Here is a 25641-nt window from a genome sequence, read left to right as displayed (position 1 = left end):
AGGGGCTGGTGGCCGTGGCTGCTGCAACCGGGGAGTCCACGTGCCGTGGCACCAGCGCTGCCCCGACGCGCCGTGCCCGGGGACGGGGACCGCGCCCGCGCTCCCGCCGGGGCGGGCAGAGCCCGGGCAGGGGCTCCGGCTTTGGCTGCTGGGCTGGGGCGAGGGCCTCCGGGCTCCTCCCGCCTCGTCCCCCGGGCCTGGCAAGGACACGGGTACCCGGGGAGGCACCGTGTCCCCGGGCGGCGGCGGCTGCTGGCAGAGCAGCAGGACACAGCAGCTCCGGCCCGGCCGAGGTCCCGCCGCGCTCCCGGAGCCTGCGCCGCACCGGAGCCTGAGCCGCACCAGAGCCTGAGCCGCACCGGAGCCTGCGCGCCGCTCAGCCGAGGAGCTCGCCCGGCGCCGGAGCAGCCTGCACTGGAGGCGCCTCCCGCGCGGCTCGGTCGCGGACGCCGAACAAAGCACACGCACGCCGGCCGGGGCGGCTCATTAAATATCCTTTTATTCCTCGTTTTTAAAATGGCTAATAAGAATAAAAAACCAACGGCGTGGCGCCGCGGAGGCCACGGGGGAGAGATCGCCACGAGGGCTGCGCGGCGCCGGGCGCCCGCGGGGACGGGGACGGGAGCGCTGGGCTCCTTGGCTGCGTTTTTGGCATGTGATGAGAAAAATATTGCTCTACAGGGCCGTGCCCCCCGGCCCCCCCTCCCCCGGGAACAACCAGCGCGGACGGCGAGAAACCCGGTCAGCCCCGCTCAGACACCACAAAATGAACAAAACCAGGGAAACCCACCAACACAAATCCCGGGAAACGGTAAAAGCCCAAAAACCGCGGGTAGGAGGAGGGGCGGCCCCGGGCTGGAGCCTCAGAGTGAAGAGCCGGGAGGAGCCTCCTCGGCCAAAAGCACCTCGGGGGGGCGCAGCCCTGGGGACAGCAGCGCCAGCAGCGCCAGCAGCGCCGTCCGCCCGCACCCCGCGGGGACAGGGACAGGCGGGACCAGGCCCTGGGCCGGGGACGGGCACTTTCTTCCTCTCTCTGGGTAAGATATATAATTTCTGTGGGTTTTTTTAATATTTATATTTATATATATATAGATATTTATATATACACACACCTGGTAACTCAGAAAGAGAAAAAAAATAGAATCCGTAACAATAATAATAAAAAAAAGTATCCTGGTTTAAAAACAACGCACCCCTGCCCCGCCAGGCGGGCGATCGGCGAGGCCGCGGGGGGCGGCAGGACGCGGCCCCCGCAGTCCGTGCCGGGGACCAGCGGCCCGCGCGGGCGGCGCCCCGTCCTGGGGCGGGAGCGGCCGCGGCCCCGCCCGGCTGCTGGAGCCACAGTCTGGCGCAGAGCGCCCCGGGGCCGCGCCTCACACCGAGATCTCGTAGGTGGTGCCCCCCACCCCAGAGACCTTCTTGACGCCCCCGCGGGTGGGGCTGCCCAGGGGCGCCTGCCCCGTGCCCGCGGCCCCCAGGCTCTTGGGCTGCCCGTTGGACTTGCTGTAGGCGGCTCGCAGCTGCAGCTCGTCCCTGCGGGGAAGGACAGACGGACACAGGGTCAGGAGGGGCTGCGGTCACCCCCGAGGGACCCCAGCCCTGCCCCCGCCCTGGCTCCCGGGGGGGACTGGCTCTGTTCTGGGACAAGACGAACAGGGCAGGGTTCTACTCTGCCCTCTCCCCGCTGAGGGGGGTCACTGCTGCGGGTGCAGGGAAGGGGGGGCTGGAGGGGCTGCTGGGCGGTGGGGCAGCGCCGGGGCATCCCAGGGTGAGGACCCCCCCCGTGGCTCTGCAGACCCCCGCACGCGCGGCAGCCGGTGCCGGGACTTACTTTGGTGGCAGCAAGGGCTGCAAGGCCACCTCCTCGGGCTCGGGGCCGCCGGGCTGGCCCGCGGGTTTCTGGCTGCTGTAGGACAGGGACTTTCCGAGGTGGGGGGCAGCAGGCGGGTCGGGGGAGCCCAGGGACCGCGCGCGCAGCGCCGCGGGGGGCTCGGGCTTGCCGAAGCGCGGCGGCGCCGGGCGCGTCAGCGGGTTCTTGCCCAGCGGCGAGCGCTTGGAATCGTCCGAGGAGGAGCTGGTGCGCGGCGCGTTGCTGGAGCCCGGCGTCGACTGGATGCCCGAGTCCGGCTGTGCCGCGTCCTCGTCCCTGCCCGCGGCCGGCGGCTGCTGCAGCAGCTTCTCCCGCTCCTGGATGGAGGCCACGATGTGGCGGGAGAGGTTGTCATAGCGCACGGGCGAGGGCTCGCGCGGCACCGGCTTGGGGGGGCCGGCGAAGCGGCCGTGCAGGTCGGTCTCTCGCTGCTGGGCGATGCGCGCCGAGAGGAAGGGCGAGGTGTAGCCCACGGGCGCCTCGGGCTCCGGCGCCGCCTGCACCGACTCGAAGTCGGGGCTGTCGGAGGGCGTGAGCAGGCTGTCGTAGGACAGGCTGCCGTTGCGCGTCTGGTTCACCAGGCTCTTGTAGGAGGTGGAGGTGGTGCCCTCGGAGCGGATGGACTGCAGCTGCCCCAGCTCAAAGCCCGTGCCCTGCGCCGACTTGAGGCTGGAGGAGCGGGAGCCGCTGGAGAGCGGGTCGAAGGGGAAGCTCTTGCCGAAGGTGGGCGAGCGGAAGCTCTCGGGCTCCAGGCTGGGCTCCGAGCGGTAGCTGGGCTTGTGGCCGCCCTCGCACATGGAGTTGGGCTCCTTCAGGCTGTTCACTCGGCTCAGCTGAGGGGCAGAGGCACGGGGGTCACCCGCAGAAAGACAGGGTCCCTGCAGATCCCCACCCCCCCGCCAGGAACGCGCTGGCTGCCCGGCCCCGCGCGGCACAGCCGTACCTTGGCGCTGGTGGAGTGGGGCAGGGCCGCCGAGCTGCTGCTGCTGCTGTAGCCGGGCCGGTACCTGTACATGGTGGGCGTGGGGGGGCTGTCCTTCCCTAGCAAGCTGCCGTCTGCGGGGGGAGAGACACATTGAGACCGCGGCGGCTCGCGGGAAGCGCCATGCAGAGCCCCCTCCCTGCCCAAGAACCGGCTCTGAGCCTGGGGTGCACACACGGGGAGGCAGGGACGGGATGGCAGGCGGGTGAAACACAGTGGGATGGAAAACACGTCCCCGTGGCGCGGTGTGGGGCCGGCGCTGCCGTTCAGTGCCGCAGCCCCGCGGGGTGGGCGCTGCCTGGAGGTGCCGGTGGGTGCCGGGTGCTCCGGAGCCGCCGGCTGCTCAGCCGCAGGTGCCGCAGGTGCCGCAGCCCCTCTCCGGGGGGGCGGGAGAGCTGCGGAGACCCCGGCTGCTTCCAGCTCAGCGCTTCGCGTCCCACCTCTCGCCAAGCCCACGCGGGAGCTCCCAGCGCTGCTCCCACGGCGCTCGGGGAAGCGGAACGCGAGTCCGCAGCTGCCACAACGGTGCTCTGCCGCTGAGCCTGGCCCGCCGCCACTTCGCCCCCTTCACCAGGGCAACGCTCCTGTGCCCGCTGCGGCACGGCAGCCCGCACGCCGCGGCCACCGCGGCCTGTGCTGGCTTGGCACGGCTTCCTGCCCCCTCGCAGGGAGCAGCGCTGTCTGTGCGCAGCCCCAGCGCACGGGGCTGCGTGTACCAGCCCAGAAAGGCGGCACGTCCTGCTCCGCACCGGTGCCGATGTGCTCCGGGTCTGCCCTGCAGCCTGTTCCTGCGGCCCTGGCTCCTGCTCCGCCTGGCGCAGCCCTGGGCTCCCCTCCCAGCGCTGCCTGGCCCTGCGTGCCCTCCTTACCCTCGGTGGTGGCCAGGGTTAAGTGTGTCCTCAGGCCGGTGTAGCGGCTGAGGTCTGGCTTAGGTGGGGGTGGCGGCTCGGCGTCGGCTGACTGGCTCTCCGTCACCTCCAGGCTCCCCTTGGACTGCGGAGACAAAGCGCAGAGATCAGGGGCACCGGGTCTGGCCCCGGGCAGGGAGCGGCAGCGGCAGCGGCGCTGCGGGGGCTCTGGCTCCCCCGGCATCCAACACTGAGCGCCTGCGGGCGGCACGTGCTGCCGGAGCTGGGACGTGCTGGGGAGGGGACACCCATGGGACGCCGCGAGGGCAAAGGACGGACGGGGAAGGGGACGGAGGGGGCAAAGCTTCACGTGGCTGCCGCCACATGGGGGGACGTGGTGTCCGTCCCACGGGGTCTCAGAACGAGATGACACAGAGGGACAGGAAGGTGACAAGGCTCACTCGGTTCTTTACTCACGGATGCAGACTCGCAACCCTGGGCTGCGTGGAGGGTCCCAAGGTGGGGAGCACCAATCCCCCCCGTCCTCACCTTCGTCCTCTTCAGCTCGGTCTGGATACCGTTGTCCATGACCTTGACAGTGACCTGACCGTCCGACACGTCCGGCCGCAGGAAGGGGGGTCTCACCAGCACCGTCTGCTCAGCCTTGGGGCGCCCAAGGTACCTGGGGGAGGGTGTCAGGAGCCACCGCCGGGGACAGGCGGCTCCCGGGGCTGCGGGGACATGGCCGCGCGGGGACAGCTCACCTGGGGGCCGGGGAGCTGCAGAGCACCCGGCTGACGTTCTTACAGCAACCGTTGGTGAAGGGGTTGACGCCACCGCGGAACTTGCCCGTCACCTGCAGGACAAGGAGCATCGCAGCGCACGGGGCAGACAGGGACCCCAGGGGGCTCTGGTCCCACCGCCAGGCCAGGGACTCAGGTCTGCTCAGCTCCCTCAGGACAGTGTCCAAGGACGGAGACACCCGGAGATACCCCCTCCCCCTTCCAGGTCCCTGTCCCAAGGTTCAGCCGCCTTTGATGGGCACAAGTCCTTCCCCGACGTGTGACTGGACGCTGCCTTGTCCCACGCTGCGCCCATTGCCTCTTGTCCCCCAGAAGTGCCCGCCCGGCTCCGTGTCCCACAGACCCCCGGGAGCGGCGGCGGGGCTGCCATGCCCAAGCTGCACTCAGCCTCCTGCAGACCCCTCCTGCTCTGGTCCCCAACCAGCTTGGTGACCGTCCCCCGCTCCCACCCAGCGCAGCTGCCTGGCCCCAGGGCGCCCCAGCCGCCCCGCAGCCATACCTGCTCGTTGGTGGTGCGGCCCCTCGCCACCAGCACCACGTGGAACCCCGTAAGGCCAGCGACGGGAATGAAGAACAACCCGGCCACGCACATCACCACCATGCTGCCACCGCCAGCTAAGGACGAGCCGCGGCCCTGCGGCGCACGCACTGTCCCCAACCCCCCCGGCCCCAAGCCCCCCGCCCGCCCGCAGAGGATACGTGACGGCCATGCGGACGCCGGAGAGCTCCTCCACCTGGTACAGCACGTAGAGCAGCCCGAAGCCGAAGACGCCCATGATGTGCGTGGTGAGCGACAGCAAGAAGAGGAAGAAGTAGCGGTAGTTGCGCCGCCCAATGCAGTTGTTGACCCAGGGGCAGTGATGATCGAACTCCTGCGGTGAGGGGACACGGTGAGGGGACACGGTGAGGGGCTGCCGGCTCTGCCGGGCGCTGCGGGCACTGCCGGGCGCTGCAGGCTCTGCCGGGCGCTGCCAGGCTCTGCCTTGCGCTGCCGGGCGCTGCAGGCTCTGCCAGGCTCTGCCTTGCGCTGCCGGGGGCGCCGGCGGGTCCTCACCTCCACGCAGTTGTCGCAGACGCTGCAGTGGGAGCAGCGCGGCGGCCGGTAGAAGCGGCAGGTCGCGCACCACTTCATGCGCACCTGGATGCCCTTGATCTCCACCGTCTTGTAGAGCGGGGCTCGGAAGTCGTCCTCCTTGTCCTCGTCCTCCTCGGCTGGCGGGAAACGCCAGCGCAGCCGCGCGTCAGACGGGCCCCGCTGCCTCCTGCCCTCCCGTCCGCCTCTGCCACCAGGCCCAGGGACCAGCCCACGCACCGGCAGAGGAGGGGGGCTCTGCCAGGCCCTGCCCCCAAACCAAGACCCTCCTGAGCCCCAGGGACCCGATTCGGGTGCCAGGATTTATGCTGCTTCCACGTGCCGGTCCCATGGGCTGGGTGCTGCCCCCAAGCGATGTCCCCACGCCGTGTCCCCACCCGATCCAGCCCTCGGGATCCCCCGTGCCCCGGAGGAAGGAGGCGGCTCCACCGAGCCGTGTCCCAAGCAGAGCCGCACTCACCTCGCGGGAATATGCCGGGGTCCATGAAGGTGGCCATGCTGAAGTTGGCCAGCACGAAGAGGAACACGACGGCATTGTAGGCGGGAATGACCGGGGAGACGTACAGGCTGAGCCCGGGGCACCTGCGGGCACAGGGGCAGAGTGACGCGCTGGCGTGGGCCCCGCTCCCGCACAGCCCGGGCAGCGTCACCGAGCCCCGCGGTGCCCCCGTGAGCCAGCCCCGCGCACCGGGGTGGCCTGGCCGGGGAGCCCCCAGCCCTGGCTGCGTGTCCCGGCTCCTGCGCAGGGGCTGTGGCCATTCCCTGCCACCAAATCGCCCCCCACCCTCAGCCAGTGCCCTCCACACGAAACCGGAGCTGCAGCTGCACCAGCCCGACCCCAGCTGTGCTCAGCCACCCTCGCGGAGCAGCCTGAGGTGGGACGTGCTCCAGGAAACCATCACACAACTCCATCGTCACCCTTGGCCCCGCTGCCACGGAGAGCGCAGCAAGGGACTCGTCCCCGTCCCCCCGCTGGGCTGGGGACAGCGGGCTTCCCCGCGAGGCGCCACCGTAATTCCCTAATCTGCTTTGCCACGGGAGTTTAATCCGGCAGATCTAGGGCAGCATCTGTCCCTCCATCCCCCCGCAGCGATGAGCGCAGGTGGATTTGGGCAGCAGGACTGCGGGGCCCGGCGGGCAGGGGACATATGGTGCCAGCGCCGTAATCCCGCAGCCCCGAGCGGGCAGAGGTGAAGGGGCGGGCGCCGGTCCGTCCCCTCCTCCACCGCCACCCGCTGCCCCTGGGCCGGGGCCGGTGCCACCGCCCGCCAGGCGGCTCCAGTGGGGGCGGGAGGAGCGAGCAGGGCTGCCGTGCACCTGCCTGGCAGGCACGGGTGGGACGGGCACCGGGCACCGCGCGGGGCACCAGGCCCCGGCCCCACAGGGACAGGGACAAGGACAAGGCAGCGCCAGACACAGCAGGAGGGCAAATCTGCTGGGCTTTAGGGGACACCGGGCAGCGACACTGCGACAGGACCAAGCCCTGCTCTGCCTCCAGCACCCCGGCACAGGGCTGTGCCCACAGCTCTCTCCAAACCCCTGCACCCCGCCCCTCCCCGGGCACCTCGTGGGGCGGGAGCCTCGTCCCCCGGGGCACCCTGGGTGGTGCCACCAGCCCCAAGTACCTGGGACACATCTGCGGGGCCTCCCCCGAGCTGTGCCCGGGGCAGGGAGGGCTCCAGCACCGCCTGGGGCACCGGCCCGGCCGGCTCAGCCGCCCGTGTCCCCTCCCGCGTCCCTCGGAGCCCGTCAGGCGCTCCCGCTGCACCGCGGGACGGCTGCCAGAGCAGCAGCTCCAGCCTGCGCCCCAAACCCTCTGAGACAGCTCTGTGGAACCACGGGGGAACGGCACCGTGGGGAACGCCACCGGCACCGCGGGGAACGAACGGCACCGGCACCGCGGGGAACAAACGCCACCGGCACCGGCACCACGGGGCCGGGACCCGAGCGAGGGATGAACACACCAGTCGTGCCCGGCCCAGCTCACCCAGCACGACCAGCATTGCTGGGAGCCGCAGCAGCAGCGAGGGGCTCACACCTGCCCCCTTGGGCTGTGCACCCACCACCCCTCTGGGCAGCCTGTGCCAGGGCCTCACCACCCCCATGGGGAAGAATTTCTTCCTCGTCTCTCATCTAAATCTCCCCTCTATATCAGTTTAAAGCCATCACCCCTCGTCCTGTCACTACCCTTGTAAAAAGCATGTCCTCATCTTCCCTGTGAGCCTCCTTTGGGCACCGGAGGCTGCTCCAAGCTCTCCCGGAGCTTCTCCTCTGCAGCTGCACACCCCAGCTGTCTCACCTGCCCCAGCAGAGCTGTTCCAGCTCGGGTCACTCCCGGGGCTGCTCTGGCCCCTCTGCAGCCGGTCCATGTGTGTCCTGTGCTGAGGACCCGGAGCTGGACCAGCACTGCAGGGGGTCTCAGCATCTGCCCCATCCCTGGAGACACCTCAGGCCAGGCTGGACGGGCTCTGAGCAACCAGAGCTGGTGGAGACGTCCCTGCTCACGGCAGGGGGCACTGGGGGAGCTCTAAGGTCGCTCCCAACCCGAACCTTTCCGTGACTCCATGCACCCCACCCATGGGAGGGAGCACGGCTCCTGCAGGGAGCAAAGGTGCTGCCGATCCCCGGGAACTGCCGCTGTCAGCACTGGCTGCTCCCCGGGAAGCACAGGGGCTGCAGACCCTGCCTGGCAGGAGGAGCAGGAGGAGGAGGTGCCCACCATCACAGCCGCAGGTCTCACACTCTCCCAGATCCCTCTGCAGATGGGGACATGCAGCACGCCCATCACTGGAAGAGCTGTCCAGACTTGTCGCTGGCAGCACATAAGAGAACCTGGGGAATCTCGGGCAAACTGAGTCATATCAGGATCCGAAACGGGCTTTTTGCCACCAGCCACGCCAGGAGAGCCCATCACTGCCAGCCTGGCGCCCCCTCCCCGCCGCAGCCCCTGCCCCGCCCCCAGGACCCCAACGCACTGTGCTGGGCTCCCGGTGCCGTCCCACGCCGACTCTGCCCTCGCCGCGGTGCCAGCGGCCTGGCTGCACACACAGCCCCGCTCCCGCCACCGTCCCACCAGCGGCATCTGTGCCACCGTGCACCGGAGCCACCGCCAGCTCCAGGGACACCCACGTCCTGCCCTGGTGTCCCCTCCAGGCACCGGTGCTGGGAGAGGCCAGAGTTCCTGTCCCAAACAGGCGCCGATGCCCTGAGCCGTCCCAGCCACGGGTCGGCATGAACAGCTGGGGTCAGAGCTTTTACAGGTTCACCTAATTGCAATGAAGAGTTTATACTCTGCGGGCTCTTGCATGGCCCCAGAACTCCCGCAGGCTGACCGAGCGCCGGCTCTGGCGCGGGACGGAACCTCGTTCCGTGTCTCCCCATCCCAGCAGCTGGAGAAAAGCGTCCGGAGAACCGTATCGCTCGGAGTAACGCAGCCCCTGGCCAAACAGCCTGTGTGAAAGTGCACAGCGCCTTGCTGCTCTGCTTGAGAGTTAATGTCATGTTTTAAAGTAGGTTAAATAACATCCACTGACCTACAATTAACACGACCCTGCCCAGGTGTTCCTGCTCTGAACAAACCTGCTCGGCAGCACTGGCTCCGGCGATGCTGCACCGCGGCACTGACACGCGGCTGCCATCGGCCACCGCGACAGCTCAGACAGGGCTGTCCCCAACACACAGCCTGTGTGACAGCGCAGTCCCTGGGCTGTGACACAGCTGCTCAGAGACACTGCCGCTGCAGCCCCCGGAGCAGCCGCACAGACCCAGAGACTCCCTGCGAGCGTCGGACAGCCCGGAGCGGCCGAACCCCCACCGGGCTGCCGAACCCCCATCGGGCTGCCAAACCCCCACCGGGCTGCCAAACCCCCACCGGGCTGCCAAACCCCCGCCGGGCTGCCAAACCCCTGCCGGGCTGCCAAACCCCCGCCGGAGCAGCCAAACCCCCGCCGGAGCAGCCAAACCCCCGCCAGGCTGCCAGCGCCGCCAGACACCGTGTCCCGGCAGGCCGGGCCGGCCGCGCTGCTGAGCGACGCCACCAGCTGCTCTGTCCTCACGGGGCAAACGGAACGGCCCGGCCCGGTGCTCAGGTTACCCGCCGCGTTGTTGCCCGGCTGTTGCCAGGCGCTAGAGCCGCGGTGACCTTGCAGCGCAGCAGTCAGCGCGGCCGAGGAGGAGTTGCCTCCCGCGGCAAAACCCCTCAGCAGGGAGAGCTCTGGCCGGGGCGCGGGGACAGGTGTCCCACAAGAGCAAGGGACAGGGCGGGGGTCACCTCCCTCTGCACCAGCCACGGCCCTCCCGCCAAGGGAACGGCCGGGCAGGGAGGGAAGCAGAGCCGGCACCCCGGGCAGCAGCGCACATCTCCGGCTAACGGAACCACCCCAAGCCCTTCGCACGGGGCCAATGCGAGCCCTGCAAGGGGTGAGCACACAGAAAACCCTGTCTGGGCTACGCTGCTCTCTGCTGTGCCCCCGGAACACCCCTCCGCTCAGACCCCGACCCGGGGATACGCTCAGGACGTGGCAGCTCATCCCGGTGGCCATGCCCCGTGCCGGTGGCCGTGCCCCTCACTCCCTCCCGGCACACAGCGGCGTGGCCGCGGCTGCTGCAGGCGGCTCCGTGCCGTGCCCAGCAGCTCCTCGCCAGCCGCGGTCCTGCCTCCCACCCGCCGCCAGCCCAGACCCGGCTCAGACCCGTTACTGAGCTGTTTGCCACCTGGGAAGGGAAAACGCCAACGTGAGCAGCAGCCCTGCCCGTCCCGGGTGGGGAGGTCCCTGTGGCACCGCCTGGCCCCCTCCAGCGCCTGGCACCGGTTTACACGCTGCTTTTCCCCACTGGCTCCGAGGCCACGCAGGCACCTGTCCCAGGCAGGTCACCTCCTCAGCGCCCTCTCCAGAGGCACCAAACCCTCATTTCCTCGGGGCACGGCCAACATCGACAGCAGGAGCAAGAGACCACACAGGGGTCAGAGTCCTGCTCCTTGAACTTCCCTTTGTGGCCCACAAATCAGTTACGAAACTCTCAAATAACCAGGAGCCGCCGCAGTCCACCGAACCCCTTCATGGAGCTCCAAAGGTGACAGTTCCCTGCACCATTATCCAGCGCGGCCGAGTTGTGCAAGCACTCGGTGACGGGAGAGCAGTTGCCAGGAGCTGAGCTGAGCACAGCACGGTGCCTCGTCAGGACCCAACGCGTGCCCGTCCTCGGGCTCGCCCCCGGGACACCCTGTGAGGCGGGCGCAGCCGCGGCTGAACCGCTCCACGGGCCGCGGAGCTCCCGCACCGACCCTGCTCCGCACCCCCAGCACCACGGCCCGCCAGCCCGTGGAGAAGCCCCAGCTCCCCCCGCTGCCCCGGCGGTTCCCGCCCCCGCCCCGGGTGCCGGACCCGCGTGCCCCCGCCCGCCCCCGCCCGGGAGCGCCCGCTGGGACTCACGTGAAGGCGAAGAAGAGGGTGGTGGCTCCCACTAGGAAGATGGCGGCAGCTGAGACCGGGACGTACTTGCTGGGTTTGAATCTCTTTCCCGACGCTGCTGGCATGTTGGAGCTGTGGCGGGGGGTCCGCCCCGCAGCATAGCCCAGGCCCGCGGAGCCAGAGCCGGGCGAGAAGGGGAGCGCAGCGGGACACAGCCGAGTCCCCGCAGAGGAGCCCGGCTACACGCTGCCCCGCCGGAGCTCACGGGCGCGGGGAAGGGGGGTTAAAAACATTAAAAATTCAGAGCAGAAAACTGGATTTGGATTTAAAACCGTCGGGGCAGGAACGCCCGGAGCCCCTGCAGCTGCCCTCAGCTGGGCACCGGCCCGCTAACGCCGGGCCCAGGGGCCGAGGTGGCCGCTGGGCTCACCAGGATGAGGCCAGCGATGTGTGGGATGGGCCACGGTCCTGCCCAGCCAGCACCCCCGGAAACAGCACGGTATCGGTCGCTTCTGGCTGACAAACCACTTCTTTCTAACCTGCTCGGACGCCCGCAGCCCCTCGGCTGCCGCACGGAGCGGGGTCTGGAAGCGCTGCGGTGCCTCGCCGCGCGCCTCCCCTCGCTGGGGGCACAGGAGCACTCTCCCTGATCTCCCAGGATCCGGGGCTGGCTGGCGGTGGCCGTTTAATTTTATTTATTCTCTCTTGACTGTTAAAGCCGAGGAACAGCTGGTGCAAGGTTGAGCTGTAAATCCCTTTCTTGCCAGGGGGGCGGGAGGGGAAGGTCCAGCCGATTGTGCGTTTGCTCCTCTTCCTACTCGTTCCTTTCTCCTGACCCCCCCGGCCTTTCCGCAGGCTCCGTATCCACTCGGTGGGCGGGAATCAGCAGGAATTTCATCAAATCCTTTCTGCCGCAACCATGTCCAAGCAGCGCAGGGCGGGCCGGCCAGAGATCCGGGGGCAGCGCTCCTCACAGCCCCGGGAGACGACGGACGGTGGCAGCAGCGCTGGACAGGGCTGGCTCACCCATGGCCCGAGCGGAGCGGGGACGGCCTGCTTGTTCCAAACTGCGTCGCTTTTTCCACCGGTAAAATTCTGCTTCATTAATCCATTAGTCTTTTATAAAAAACAACTACATAAAATCATTAAAACTTGAAATCTGGTACACGACACCTCACCTAGAGAAAAAAGAAAATAAATTAATAAGGCACAAGACGAGCCGCGGCCATGCAAACACAGTCAGCAAAGTAGCGCCGAGCTCGCCGGGACACAAGCAGGCCTTGCTCGAGATGGAAACAGCACCTGGTAGATGTAAAACCCCGATGGCAACTCCCAGCCCGCGAGACGCCGATCCCGGCTGTGCCACAGCGACGCCGCAGCCCTGGGCCTGTCCCCGGCACGGCCGGCCCTGCCCACGGCCGCAGCACCCGGCGGTGACAGCCCGGCCGCCGGGGCCAACGCATCCCCACGGAGCCACCGGGAGCGCCCGCACCTCCCGCTGAGACCAGGGACCCGGCGGCCTCCCGCCCAGCGCCCCGCAGGTCCGGCGCCAGAGAACGGCACCGGGCAAGGGCCGTCCAGAGGGCTGGGGGCTCCACGCAGGGCGGAGGTGGCGGGAGGGACAGGCAGGAATCCGGTCCCTTCCCTGGGGCGCAGCGAGCGGGGACACCGGCCACTCAGACACAGGGACCCGCGGCTCCGGGCTGAGAGAGCCGGGGTCTCCCAGGGACCCCCACGGTTTAGGGAGCCCTGGGGAACGCGCCAGCCTGGGCCGAGCCTGCGGACACGCGAGGGAGCGCAACAGCAAACACAGAGAAACTGCTTGGAAATGGCCGCGGGAGACGCCAACCTGCTCCAAAGCCCAGACACCGAGAGCCCATCACAGCTCGGGGACGAGCCAGACACCGACTGTAACGGTACAGCAGCCCGCCTGTATCCACCACCGACTGCAACGGTACAGCAGCCCGCCTGTATCCACCACCGACTGCAACGGTACAGCAGACCGCCTGTATCCACCACCGACTGTAACCGTACAGCAGCCCACCTGTATCCACCACTGACTGCAACGGTACAGCAGACCGCCTGTATCCACCACCGACTGCAACGGTACAGCAGCCTGCCTGTATCCACCACTGACTGCAACGGTACAGCAGCCTGCCTGTATCCGCCACCGACTGTAACAGTACAGCAGCCCGCCTGTATCCACCACCGACTGTAATGGTACAGCAGCCCGCCTGTATCCACCACCGACTGTAACCGTACAGCAGCCTGCCTGTATCCACCACCGACTGCAACGGTACAGCAGCCTGCCTGTATCCACCACCGACTGTAACCGTACAGCAGACCGCCTGTATCCACCACCGACTGTAACCGTACAGCAGCCCACCTGTATCCACCACTGACTGCAACGGTACAGCAGCCTGCCTGTATCCACCACCGACTGCAACGGTACAGCAGCCCGCCTGTATCCACCACCGACTGCAACGGTACAGCAGACCGCCTGTATCCACCACCGACTGTAACCGTACAGCAGCCCGCCTGTATCCACCACCGACTGCAACGGTACAGCAGCCTGCCTGTATCCACCACCGACTGCAACGGTACAGCAGCCCGCCTGTATCCACCACCGACTGTAACCGTACAGCAGCCCGCCTGTATCCACCACCAACTGTAACGGTACAGCAGCCCGCCTGTATCCACCACCGACTGTAACCGTACAGCAGCCCGCCTGTATCCACCACCGACTGTAACCGTACAGCAGCCTGCCTGTATCCACCACCGACTGTAACCGTACAGCAGACCGCCTGTATCCACCACCAACTGTAACGGTACAGCAGCCCGCCTGTATCCACCACCGACTGTAACCGTACAGCAGCCCGCCTGTATCCACCACCGACTGTAACCGTACAGCAGCCTGCCTGTATCCACCACCGACTGTAACCGTACAGCAGACCGCCTGTATCCACCACCGACTGTAACCGTACAGCAGCCCGCCTGTATCCACCACCGACTGTAATGGTACAGCAGCCCACCTGCATCCACCACCGACTGTACAGTACAGCAGACCGCCTGCATCCACCACCGACTGTAACTGTACAGCAGCCCGCCTGCATCCACCACCGACTGTAATGGTACAGCAGCCCGCCTGCATCCACCACGGACTGTAACGGTACAGCAGCCCGCCTGTATCCACCACCGACTGTACAGTGCAGCAGCCTGCCTGTATCCACCACCGACTGTACGGTACAGCAGTCCGCCTGTATCCACCACCGACTGTACGGTACAGCAGTCCGCCTGTATCCACCACCGACTGTAACGGTACAGCAGCCCGCCTGCATCCACCACCGACTGTAACGGTACAACCCCCCCGACCTGTCACCTTCCACCCTGCCGTCTCGCCACACACGGTGTGTCCAGCCGGCGCTGCCGACGCCTCCGCTCTCTCCTCCTCGCATTCTCCTCTCCTGCCTCTCAAGGTCTTTTTCTTGAGGGTGGACAGGAAAGTATCTGGTGCTGACTAAACACTGCTGAAGGCTGAGAGAACTGCAGCACACAATTAAAGGCGCGTTTAATGACAGGAGCACATTACAATTAGATCGGTTCAGTCACAGCCAGGGCGTCAGTCACCTGGGCTGACTGACGCAGAACGCCCTCCTGCTGAGCTGCTCTTCCTTCGCAGGAACGAAGCTCAACTTCTCAAACGCCTTCTTCTGGCCCGTGTGACGGAGGGGACGCCCGGCACAACACGGGGCGACGCTCAGGAGCCGCCGGGAAAGCGCTGGTGCCACGCGGCAGCAGCTCTGTACCGCGATGAGCTCTCCAGCAGAGCCGCCGCCCGCCGCAGCGGCGCAACGCGGAGCCGGGCTGTGGCGAGAGGCGAGCGGGACCCGGCGCGCGGGGGACGCGGCCGGCGCCCACAGCCAGGAACCCGGCGTGCACAGCGCGGGCGGCAGCGATCCCAGGGATGGGTTACCAAGAAGTTAAACACGACATCACTGCTAATTACTTCAGCAGCAGCGATCTGCTAACGCACTCGTCTGCTGCGGCAGAACACCCCGGCCCTTTGAAAGGCTCCGCCCGAACACCAGCCACGCCTGGAACTCAAACAGATCCTGCCCGGGTGGAGCCTTCTCGGCAGCGCGGTCCCCAGCCCTCCCCGGCCGGCGCACCGAGCCCCTGCGGCCAGGGCTCCCCAAGCCCTCGAGGGACCTGCCCCAGCCGCTCCCCGTGCCAACGGGGCAGGAACTGCAGTGCCCTGACCCCCGAGGTCCGCGCAGCCGGCACAGCGCGGCAGGAACGCCAGGAGCAAGAGCCAGACCCCCACCGAAGAAACGAGTTGAGGTACGTGCTGAGGGACGGTCTGCCCGAGCAAGCACCACGCGCGGGGGAGCCCCAGGAGCTGGCGCTGGTGACACCCAGCGAGCCGTGACACAAGCACAACCCCCAGCTCCCTGCTGCCTTCGCCCGAGAACGACTGCACAGTTCACCAAACCTGCGCAGGGCTGTGAGCCTCCCGAGCCCCCGGCACCGCCTGCGGCCGAGGCCAAACGCCGGCCCCGACCCCCCATGGTTGGAACGTCCGGCTGCTGAAGCCACCGAGGTGCAGCACGGCCGGTTCTCTGCTGGGCAACCTTCAACGCACCTTCTTCTCTTTGGGCTAAACCACGTCACCCTGACCATCCTCGTCATTCGCCCCAACGTGCAGGAGAAACACCAGCAAAACCCGCCCGACTTCCCACGATGGCGCCAATTCACACCGTGTTCACACTGATTCTCCAAACAGGCGCTTCCTTCCCCCGCAGCCCTGCAACCCACCCACCTCCAGTCCACCCCACCTCCCTTCTTTCCAAACCCTTCGTCCCCACTCACGACAGCCACTCAGACTGTCCCCAGGGGCACACGGGCTCTGCCCCGGGCCCTCTGCCCCTTCCAGCCCCACCTGCCCTCAGCGCAGCGCCGCTCCTGCCTCCCCAGCCCCACCTGCCGGGCACGTGTCACCGGCGACTTCCCTTTCCCTGCCCACCTGTTTTTCCAACGCTAGCACCCCGTTCCCAGGGCGTCTTCCCGGCCCCGCTCAGCTCAGCCGCCTCCGGAGCTCCCCAGCAGAAGGGCTCCTGCCGTCCCTCCTCACCGTTCCTGAGGACTTCCCTAAACTTTCAGTTCCTTCTCCCAGGACGTCTGCGAGCGCGACTGCTGTCACCCCCATCTCCTTCAGTCCCAGCCTCCGTTCCGTTGGCTGAGGTCCTGTGAAGTCCCACTACAACCTCCTCTTGTTCCAGCACCCACCTCCCGAAGCCCCGCGCCCCTCCCGCCCTGCTGCAGACCCTCGGCTCACCGGCTTCTCCAGCCACCCACCCAGACATAGCCTGGAGAGGTGGTGCTTTGTGGCTTAATCTTCCTGCAGCATCAGACAGGACAGGAAAACACGCTGCACCGGGCCCTCCCCACGTCTGCCGGGCGAGGAAAAACACGTGTAACCAGCTCACAACATTCCCTTCCTTATTTCAGTCGCTGTCGATAACCACCGCGGTGCTCGGCGCTCCTGCCCTGGCAGGAGGAACACGCCACCGTCACCACGAGCTTCCCTGGACACGCCGCGTTCCGCAGCGCCCGCGGAGGAGAAAGTTCACTCTCGGCTGCCGGCTCCTCACCGTGCGTCACGTCCCCGCGATCGCAGCGCGTTCATTCCCACGGCACGGGCCAGACAAACAGCTCCTGCCGCGCGAGGCGGCGCCCAGCAGGCAGACCCGGCCTGGCACAGGCACGATGTGCTCTACCCTTGTTCTGATCAGCCCCAGCGGGGATCCGCGGGGAAGCTCAGCACCGCAGCCCGAGGCAGCCCAAGCAGGGACCGCGCTCCCCAGCATGGCTCCCCCCGCTCACTCCAGTGCTGCACAGCCAGCCCCCACCTGCCACTGAGGTTTAACACTCACGACAAGCAGAGAGAGCAAAGTGCTCTCAGACCTGCTGGTCAGCGACACAACTGGACCGGAGCAAACGTCCCAGGCCACAGGACGCGGGGACACCGCCTCTCTGCCGTCATCTCCACGAGGCGGGCCAGGGGCTCCCGCTGGCCCCCGCCGCCGCAGGGGCTTGCCGTGGCCGCGGAACCCTGCAGCCAGAGCCAACGAGGGGCTACTGAGCCCAGACAACGGGGCTGGACACGGGCTGCACAATCGAAGGCAGAGCCCGGGGCGCCACAGTTCAGGTGGGCAAACACCGAGACGAGCCCCAACGCCGCCGGAACCCGCGGGCTCTCCCCGTGGACACGGCTTTCTGATCACCCCGCCGCAGTGACACAGAACTCAGGCGTATTGTGCTGAGCACTGTCCGCGAATGGGAGTTCCTGCCTCAAAGAGGCGATATGGTGGCACTTCCCTGCTCCAATCCGAAAGGCAGGTCCCGGGCTGTCCTGGCTCCAGGCGGACGGCGACGCCTCTCCGCAGGGAGACGGACGGGGCTTCCAGCAGAACGAGATACAGAAAACGGACACGCGTTCCCTGCAGACAGCAGCTCAAAGGCCAGCACCCACTCCGTGCTGAGCTCCTGGCCAGGCTTACAGCATCCCACCCTCCCTCCTCCGCCTCCCGCTGCTTTACACGGGATTAGCCCCGTTTTACGGGCAGAGGGGGCAGGGGAACGTCTCATCCGCCACGGCCGCCTCTCACCGTGCACCGCGGTGAGGGACAACCCGGCCTCTCGCCGCTGCGTTACGAGACAACAGTCGGCAATGGAGACACAGGCACAGCGAGATGTGACTGTCCCCAAACAGGCGCCACAGCGGCCCTGTTGGACTCCTCAGCTCCACTTCATCACCAGCTTCTCCACCTCCAGCTGGGGCTCGTACCCCAGGAATCAGCAGGAACAGACGCTGCGCTGCAGAGCAACCGCTGCCTTGGCCACGGGCACCAAAGCGGCAGTGACATTAAGCCCACTAAGACAGGCCAAGACCAGCTCTCCTCGCTTCGATCTAGACAAGGTTCGAGCTGTTCTTCATGCGCCCCAAAACACTCAGCAGCACCCGCACGGAACAGCCCGTTTCCCTGCGTACCCCGCCTCAGACCCCGGGAAAACCGCAGCACGGGGCGCGCAGCGGCCGCGACCCCGTCCTGAAGCAGCGCCGGGTCTGACTTCAGCTCGGGGAGCGGACCGGCACGGGCACAGCCTCCCGGGGCTCGCGTGCCTCCCGGGGCTCGCACACCTCCCGGGGCTCGCAGGCCCCCCGGGGCTCACACACCTCCCGGGGCTCACACACCTCCCGGGGCTCGTGTGCCTCTCGCTCGGGTCCGGGACCCGGGCAGCGCGGCGGAGCAGCCGCCGGCCCAGGACACGGCGCCACGCGAGCTCGAGCAGGGAGCGCCGGGCTCTGCCCCCGGGCCCGGGCACCGCGACACGGCCCTTCGAACGGGGCAGGGGCCGCCCGGGCGCGGGCAGCTGACGTGTCCCGGGGATCGGGCCCGGCCGCCCGGGCACGGCCCCTCCCGGCCCCGCGCGGCGCTCCCGCCGCTGCCCAAGGTCGCGCTCGGCCCGCCCCGGTCCGGGGCCACGTCCCGCCGGGCCGGGCGGTAACACGGGGCGGGGCCCGCTCCGGGGGACGGCACCGGGGTGGGACGGCGCCGCGGGCCCCGGGAGCGCCCGAGCGCCGGGCCGGCGGGGCTGCTCGGGCCGGGCCGCGCGCCGTGAGGCGGGGCGCGCCGGGAGGGGCCGGTCCCGCCGCGGGGCCGGGCAGGGCGTCCGCCGCCGGGGTCCCCAGGTGAGCACGGCCCGGCTCGAGCCGCGCTCGGGGCGGCGGCAGCGGGGAGGGGCCGCGTTGGGCCCGGGCCGGCGGGGATGCGGCGGGAGGGGCGGCCGGAGCCGGGCCGGGAGGGGCGCGGGGCGGCCGGCGGGGCGGGGGCAGCCGGGCCCGCGCGGCGCAGCCGGTGCCGCGGGGGGGGGGGGGGGGGGGCCGGGCCGGGGCCGCGCGGGCGGGGCGGGGCGGGCCCGCGGCCACGTGACTCACCGGCGGCGGCGGGGGCCGCGAGCGCGCGGCGGACGCTCCCGGGCACGATCCGTCGCCGCGCTGGGCGGCCGGGCACGACGTCACGGCCACGACGTCACGGCCGCGCCTGCGCACGGCGCGGCGCCCTCGCGCGCCCCCGCCGCCGCTCCTCATTGGCCGCGGCGCGGTGAGCCGGCCGGAAGGGGCGAGGCGCGTGAGCGCGAGAGAGGCGGGGGCGGCCGAGGGCTCGCGTACGTCACAGGGGGCGGGGCACAGGCTGCAGACGGCGCGTGCGCGGACCGTACCACGTGCGGCGGGGAGAGCCAACGCTGCGTACTGCGGGGCCGGGGGGCGGGGCCGGGGCCCGGGGGGCGGGGCCGGGGGGCGGGGCCGAGGCCGGGGCCGGGGCCGCTCCCTCACACAGACAGTCCCCAGACCAAAAGTTTCGAGGTTTAATACGAAACGTTAATAAGAAACGTTACAAAAGGCTCTAAAAGCACGCGGCAGGCGCAGGGCCCGGAGGGCCCGGGGGGCCCGGGGGGCGCGGGGCCGCAGCGGCAGGGACCCCGCTACTTGAGGTCCATGAAGCGGATGTCCATGATGAGCAGGAAGCTCTTGGGCAGCGGGCGCGGGGCGGGGGACAGCACGGTGAACACCTGCCGCTCCAGGTCCACACCGGTCACCACGATGAACCCGGCCACGCTGGTCTCCGAGATGTTGTCGTCGGGGCCGTCAGCCGTGCTGACGCTGAGCAGGTGGTGCACCATGTCCCGCCCCGGCGTCACCGGCACCAGCTTCAGCTGGTTGTCCTCCTGCGACATGCCCAGCGGCAGGCACGAGTCCGGGATGGTGGGAGCCCCCACCTTGTAGATCTTGACGTCGGAGAACTTGACGTCGAAGGCGTGCGGGTAGAAGCAGCCGCGGAAGCCGTAGAAGTACTCGCGGATGCGGTCGTCGCGGCACTCGCGGCGGAAGTCCTTGGAGCGCTCCACCACGCCGCCGGACTTGGGCAGCAGGACGGTGCGCACGAAGTGCGGCAGGTCCCGCTTCAGCTCGTTGTAGAGCCGCTCCTGGTCCAGCACCACCACCACGTCCACCTCAAAGGCGGAGGCGGCGTGCACCAGCGCCTGGTAGCCCGAGCCCTTCACCCAGCCGCAGGTGTTGATGACGCAGCCGCTGACCGAGGCGCGGCGGTTCACCTCGCAGCGCTGGTTGAAGACGTCGGCCAGGCGGGACGTGATCTGCGGGGAGACCGGGCGCAGGCGTCAAGACAGACAGACCTTTCAGGAGCGCTCACGTCCCCAAACCGCAGCTGCTGTCTCCAGCACCATCGCTGCCTCCTTCAAAGCCCCAGCGCTCAATCCCCACGGCAGAGCTGCGCTGGCTGCAACCGGGCAGGGAGCTCAGGGAGCAGCGGGCGGCCCCGAGATGGCAGCCCGGTCTTCCCCTTGGGGACACAGTGACCCTCGCGGTTATTTACCGCTGAGGCCCCAGCACAACATCCAGCCCCTGGGCGGCCACGGGGTGAGATCCTCCCCGCTCAAGCTGCAAAGGGCGATGTGCCGTGCAGGAGGCTGAAGCTGTTCCCGAACGTGTTACAAGGGTGACAGACTGTGGCCGGAGACGCTGTTCTGTCCCAAGGGCTGTGGTGGCGTCCAGCCAGGCAGGGGCCTATGTCACCAAACAGCCACAGCGGGAGGGCCCTAAGCGATCGGGATCAGCTTTTTGGGCATCTTCAGGTTTTTCACGGACATCTTTCCACTCGGGTTTCCATTAACAGGGCGTGGGGGGTTCCTGCGGGGGCGCCGCTGTGTGGCGACGGTCACTGCGCTCTGACTGACGCCGGTTCTGCGTGAGAGCGATCGGACGCACCTGCGCCCTGTTCCCCTCTCACCCGACGAGCCCGCGGGCCGAGCTGCTCGCTGTGACCGCGGCTCTGGCTCCGGCCCCGCGGCTCCGGCTCCGGCCCCGCGGCCCGCAAAGGGCCCGGCCAGCGAGGGCTCAGTTGTGGCCCCTCAGCTCCTCCGTTCGGGGCTGAAGAGCTTCCCCTGGGGTCCCTGCAGCCCCTCCACCAGCCTCGTTCTGCCTCCCCCCTCCACAAGTCCCCGTGGAGCCGCAGTGCCAAGAGCCGAGCGCGGTGCTCGGGGCCACAGCCCCACGCGGCGGCAAAACGAACAGGGCAGCCGTGGTGGAGCAGGGAGCTCCGGAGGCGGCTCCGAACCCGGCCCGGCGAGAGCGCCTAGCCGCACACCCACCTTGTTGTAGAGCTTGATGTTGGTGCCGGGCGTGGTGGAGCCGAAGTGGTAGACGAGCGGCGCCTGCAGCGAGAAGCCCTCCTCCACATCGGCCGGGCGCTCGATGTAGAGCGCGCCCATGGTGCCAGGGATGGACACGGAGCCCTGGCCCACGTCCAGCTCCACGAACGTGGGCCGGCGGCCCAGCCGCACCGCGTAGTTCAGCAGCAGGCGGCACACGGTCGACTTGCCCACGTCAGTGGGTCCCACCACCATGACGCGGGGCCCGCGCTCGTCCTCGCGCTCCGCCTGCCGCCGCATCTGCTCCAGCGCCGTGTGCGTGTTGAGGTACAGCAGCATGGGGGTGTCCCTGGACACGTAGGCCACCTCGGTGCGGCCGCTGAGCTGCAGGGCGCAGCCGTGCCAGGTGAACACGGCCACCTTGGCGCCCGCGTCGAAGCTGAACTTCTTGTTGCGCGTGAGCTCGGTGCCGAACACCTCGGCCATGCCGCTCAGCAGCTCCAGCTGCACCGTCTGCGACGCCTCCACCTCGAAGCGCAGCTCCGTCTCCCGCTCCAGCTCGAACTTGGCCACCTGCTTCTTCTCCTCGCCACCGTCGTCTGCCATGGCGGGCCTGGGCTGCCCTGCGCGGGGCGGCGGGTGGGCGGTGGAACGGGTCTGGGCGCCGAGCCGGCCCCGAGCCCGCCGGAGCCGCCCTCCAGCCGCCCCCCGAGCCGGCCCCGAGCCGCCCCCCAGCCGCCCCCGAGCCGCCCCCCAGCCGCCCCCCAGCCGCCCCCCAGCCGCCTCTGAGCCGCCCCCCAGCCGCCCCCCAGCCGCCCCCCGAGCCGGCCCCCAGCCGCCCCCCGAGCCGGCCCCGAGCCGCCCCCCGAGCCGGCCCCCGAGCCGGCCCCGAGCCGCCCCCCGAGCCGCCCCCCGAGCCGCCCCCCTAGTCGCCCCCCAGCCGCCCCCCGAGCCGCCCCCCAGCCGCCCCCGAGCCCGCCGGAGCCGCCCCGCCCCCCCGGCCGCGGTCACGGCGCCCGCCGGTGCCCGCACCGCCGCTACTCACCGGCACCGCCGCGCTTCCGGGACGGAACCTGCGCCGGAAGTGGCGTCAGAGCGGCGCGCCCGAACCGTCGGGCGGAGGGAGCTGCGCTGGGGTTGCTATGGCAGCCGCGCGGGGCCGCCGGGTGACGTAATGACGCAGGGGGCGCCGCGCGGTGCTTCCCGGGAAGCGGAGTCCGCGGCCCCGCGGGGTCATTTGCATCTTATTTGCATACAGCGCGCGCCGCGCCCCGGGCGCGCGATCGTGTGTCGTTCGACTGAGCCCCCGGTCCGCCGGCAGGGCCCGGGGCCGCTCATCTGCACCCCCCGTGCGCGCAGCCCCCACGGTCATTGCGTGTTCGCCGAGGGGAGAGCTCGGGGGACACGGGGGACACGGGGGGACCGAGGAGCCGGCGGCGCCCGCAGCGCATCCCGGCGGCGGGGCTGACGTCGGAGGTGCGGGCGGTGACGTCACGGCGGCGGGGGATGAGTCACGGTGCCGTGATGCAGCCCCGGGCACGCAGCGGCCGCCCCGGGGACAGCGGCAGCGGCGGCAGCGGGGACAGCGGGGACAGCGGGGACAGCGGCAGCGGGGACAGTGGGGACAGCGGGGACAGCGGGGACAGCGGCAGCGGGGACAGCGGCAGGCGGTGAGCGGCTCCCGCGCACCCGGCAGCTCCGGGGACCCTCGTCCCCATCTCGGGACCCGCATCCTGTCACCCCCGGGACCCCCTCAACCCCCCCAGCTCCCCTCCCCGCGTCCCCTCTGGGACCCCAACATTGTCCCCTCAGGCACCCCCATCCTCCCGCCTCAGGACCCCCATTGTCCGTCCGGGACCCCCAGACTATTCCAGCAGGATCGCTCCCACTCCCCCCTCTCTCAGGCCCCCCTGGGTCTCCCTGGGGACAGCAGGGACGCGGCGCTGTCCCCCGCGCCGTCCCTCACTGCTGCGACGGGCCGGCCCGGGCTCGACTGGCAGCGGGGTCGGGGCGCGGCTGCGAAATGGGGGTGCAGGGGAAAGGGGCCCAGGCAGTGACCCCCACCGCCTCCCGTTACCCTCTCGCAGGCCGCCCCCCTTTTCCGCCTCCTGCTCTCCTGGGGGGGCCCGGGGCGGCCGTGCCCCCCCCACCTCCGCGCGGGAGGAACGACGGCGCTGGGCGCTCTGCTGCGCTGCTTCCCCTGCGAGCGGCTCTGCGGGGGCTGCGCGGTGCCCCCCGTGCCCCCCGGGGCGCTGCCGCCCGCCGCGCCGCCCCCCCGCCGCCGCCTGCCCCCCCGCACGTTCCGCAGTTACCTGCCGCGCTGCCACCGCACCTACAGCTGCGTGCACTGCCGGGCGCACCTGGCCCGGCACGACGAGCTCATCTCCAAGGTGGGGGCTGCGACAGCCGGGTACCCGCGCTGTCCCCGGCGGGGGAGCTGCCTGGGGGTGGGCTGGGACAGCCGGGGTCCCCCCATGGTGCCTCTGGTGTGGCAAGTGTCCCCTCGAGTAGTCCCCGGGGTGAGGACATTGCCACAGCGTCCCCAGGGTGGTGAGTGTCCCCCCACGATGTCCTGGGGTGGCAGGTGACCCCTGTGGTGCCCCGTGGAGGTGACCATCTTCCCCTCGGTGTCCCCAGGGTGGTGAGTGTCCCCCCACGGTGTCCCCGGGCTCGCGTGTTGCAGCCCATGGGGGTGATGCAGCGGGGCAGGGGGACGCGGGTGGCCCAGGGGGCGCGGGGCCCGGCCGGTGACTCGTGCCGTGTCCCCGCAGTCCTTCCAGGGCAGCCATGGCCGTGCCTACCTGTTCAACTCGGTGTGAGTACCCGGGGGCGGCGGCCGCGGGCGGGTGGGCTGGGCTGTGGGCACCGGAGACTCACCCCTGGCTGCTGTCCCGCCGCTGCCGGCGGTGCCGGGCTGTACCGGGCTGTGCGGTGCCGGGCTGTACCGGGCTGTACCGGGCTGTGCAGTGCCGGCTGTGCGATGTCGGGCTGTACCGGGCTGTGCGGTACCGGGCTGTGCGGTGCCGGATGTGCCGGGCTGTGCGGTGCCGGGCTGTACCGGGCTGTGCGGTACCGGGCTGTGCGGTGCCGGGCTGTAACGGGCTGTGCGGTGCCGGGCTGTGCCGGGCTGTGCCGGGCTGTATCGGGCTGTGTGGTGCCGGCTGTGCCAGGCGGTGCGGTGCCGGCTGTGCCAGGCGGTGCGGTGCGGCTGTGCGGTGCCGGCTGTGCGGTGCCGGGCTGTGCGGTGCCGGCTGTGCCAGGCTGTGCGGTGCCGGCTGTGCGGTGCCGGGCTGTGCCGGGCTGTGCGGTGCCGGGCTGTGCCGGGCTGTGCGGTGCCGGCTGTACCGGGCTGTGCGGTGCCGGGCTGTGCCGGGCTGTGCGGTGCCGGCGGTGCGGTGCCGGCTCAGCCCCCTCCCGGCGCAGGGTGAACGTGGGCTGCGGCCCGGCGGAGCAGCGGCTGCTGCTGACGGGGCTGCACTCGGTGTCCGACATCTTCTGCCAGAGCTGCAAGACCACCCTGGGCTGGAAATACGTGAGTCCCCCCGCGTCGGCACCCCCACCCGCACCCCAGCCCTGCCGAGGGCACCCCAAACCCTTGCCCTGGGCACCCCCTTTGCTGGGGCACCCCAAAGCCTCAGTGAAGCAGCCCCCGGGCACCCCAAGCGCATGGTGCCCGGAAGGCTCTGCTCCGTCTCCCCAGGAACAGGCGTTCGAGAGCAGCCAGAAGTACAAGGAGGGGAAGTTCATCATCGAGATGTCGCACATGGTGAAGGAGAACGGCTGGGACTGAAGGGCACAGCGGGGACGCCCCCGGCAGCGCCGCCGCGGGGTGCCGGCAGTGGGGACCCCCCGCTCACCTGCGCGGGGTCGCCCTGGGGTGCGGTGCCCGTCACCAGCATGCGGTGGTTTTCTAGGGCAATAAAGGCTTTTTTTTAGGAAGGCGCTGAGTGTCACCTCCCGGCCCAGCCCGGCACCCCGGGGCGGCGCCTGGCACAGCGGGGCCGCAGCGTGTCCCCAGCACGCGGGCTGTCCCCTCCCCACCCGCACGCCGGAGCCGCGCAGTGGTCAGGGCGTTTATTGAGGGAAACTGAGGCACGGGGGGAGGGGGAGGCGGGGACCTGTGAGGTGGGGGCAGTGACGGGCGGGAGATGGGGAGGGAGCGGAGGTGGGTGGTGAAGGGAGGGGGGGGAGGTGGGGAGGAGGAGGGAAGGAAAGAGGGAGGGAGGAGAGGAAGGATGGATGAGGGAGGGTGGGGAGCGGGAAGGATGGGGTCTGGGGGGTAGAGGAGAGCGGGACGGAGGGAAGGGAGAAAGCCAGGGAGGGAGGCAGGGAGCAGGGGGACAAGGGATGGAGGGAGGGAAACAAGGGATGGATGAGGGCAGGACAGATGGGAGGAGGGAG

The 25641-nt window shown here is 69.7% G+C and overlaps 3 protein-coding genes across 4 annotated transcripts; 1 reads left to right on the top strand and 2 right to left on the bottom strand.

The window, feature by feature from the left end:
* Positions 1-102: 102 nt before the first annotated feature.
* On the bottom strand, positions 103-19076 carry ZDHHC5 (zDHHC palmitoyltransferase 5). Of its 2 annotated transcripts, none has more exons than XM_080346285.1 (12): positions 19007-19076; positions 11029-12185; positions 6057-6178; positions 5558-5715; positions 5203-5375; positions 5003-5105; positions 4465-4556; positions 4178-4382; positions 3722-3845; positions 2814-2926; positions 1832-2703; positions 103-1533 (listed from the first exon to the last, which is right to left on the bottom strand). In XM_080346285.1, exons 2-12 carry the CDS (start codon positions 11130-11132, stop codon positions 1374-1376), a joined length of 2226 nt encoding a protein of 741 aa, XP_080202411.1. In that variant the 5' UTR covers positions 11133-12185; positions 19007-19076; the 3' UTR covers positions 103-1373. The 2 variants fall into 2 exon arrangements, with proteins under 2 accessions (XP_080202411.1, XP_080202412.1); XM_080346286.1 differs by having other exon boundaries at positions 4250-4382.
* A 347-nt stretch (positions 19077-19423) lies between these two features.
* Positions 19424-22308, bottom strand: CLP1 (cleavage factor polyribonucleotide kinase subunit 1). Its single transcript, XM_080346287.1, has 3 exons — positions 22286-22308; positions 21241-21863; positions 19424-20226 (listed from the first exon to the last, which is right to left on the bottom strand). Exons 2-3 carry the CDS (start codon positions 21844-21846, stop codon positions 19555-19557), a joined length of 1278 nt encoding a protein of 425 aa, XP_080202413.1. The 5' UTR covers positions 21847-21863; positions 22286-22308; the 3' UTR covers positions 19424-19554.
* Positions 21845-25173, top strand: YPEL4 (yippee like 4; the record flags this gene model as incomplete). Its single annotated transcript, XM_080345344.1, has 6 exons — positions 21845-22351; positions 22452-22910; positions 23328-23630; positions 24012-24055; positions 24664-24772; positions 24941-25173. The coding sequence occupies 6 exons, from the start codon at positions 21845-21847 to the stop codon at positions 25028-25030; spliced, it is 1512 nt and encodes a 503-aa protein (XP_080201470.1). The 3' UTR covers positions 25031-25173.
* Positions 25174-25641: the final 468 nt, after the last annotated feature.

The sequence above is a fragment of the Nesoenas mayeri genome (assembly GCF_963082525.1).
Source record: "Nesoenas mayeri genome assembly, chromosome: 5".
Classification (NCBI taxonomy): domain Eukaryota; kingdom Metazoa; phylum Chordata; class Aves; order Columbiformes; family Columbidae; genus Nesoenas; species Nesoenas mayeri.
Note: the sequence above shows the minus strand (reverse complement) of the source record. Positions and strands in the feature narration are given on the sequence as shown.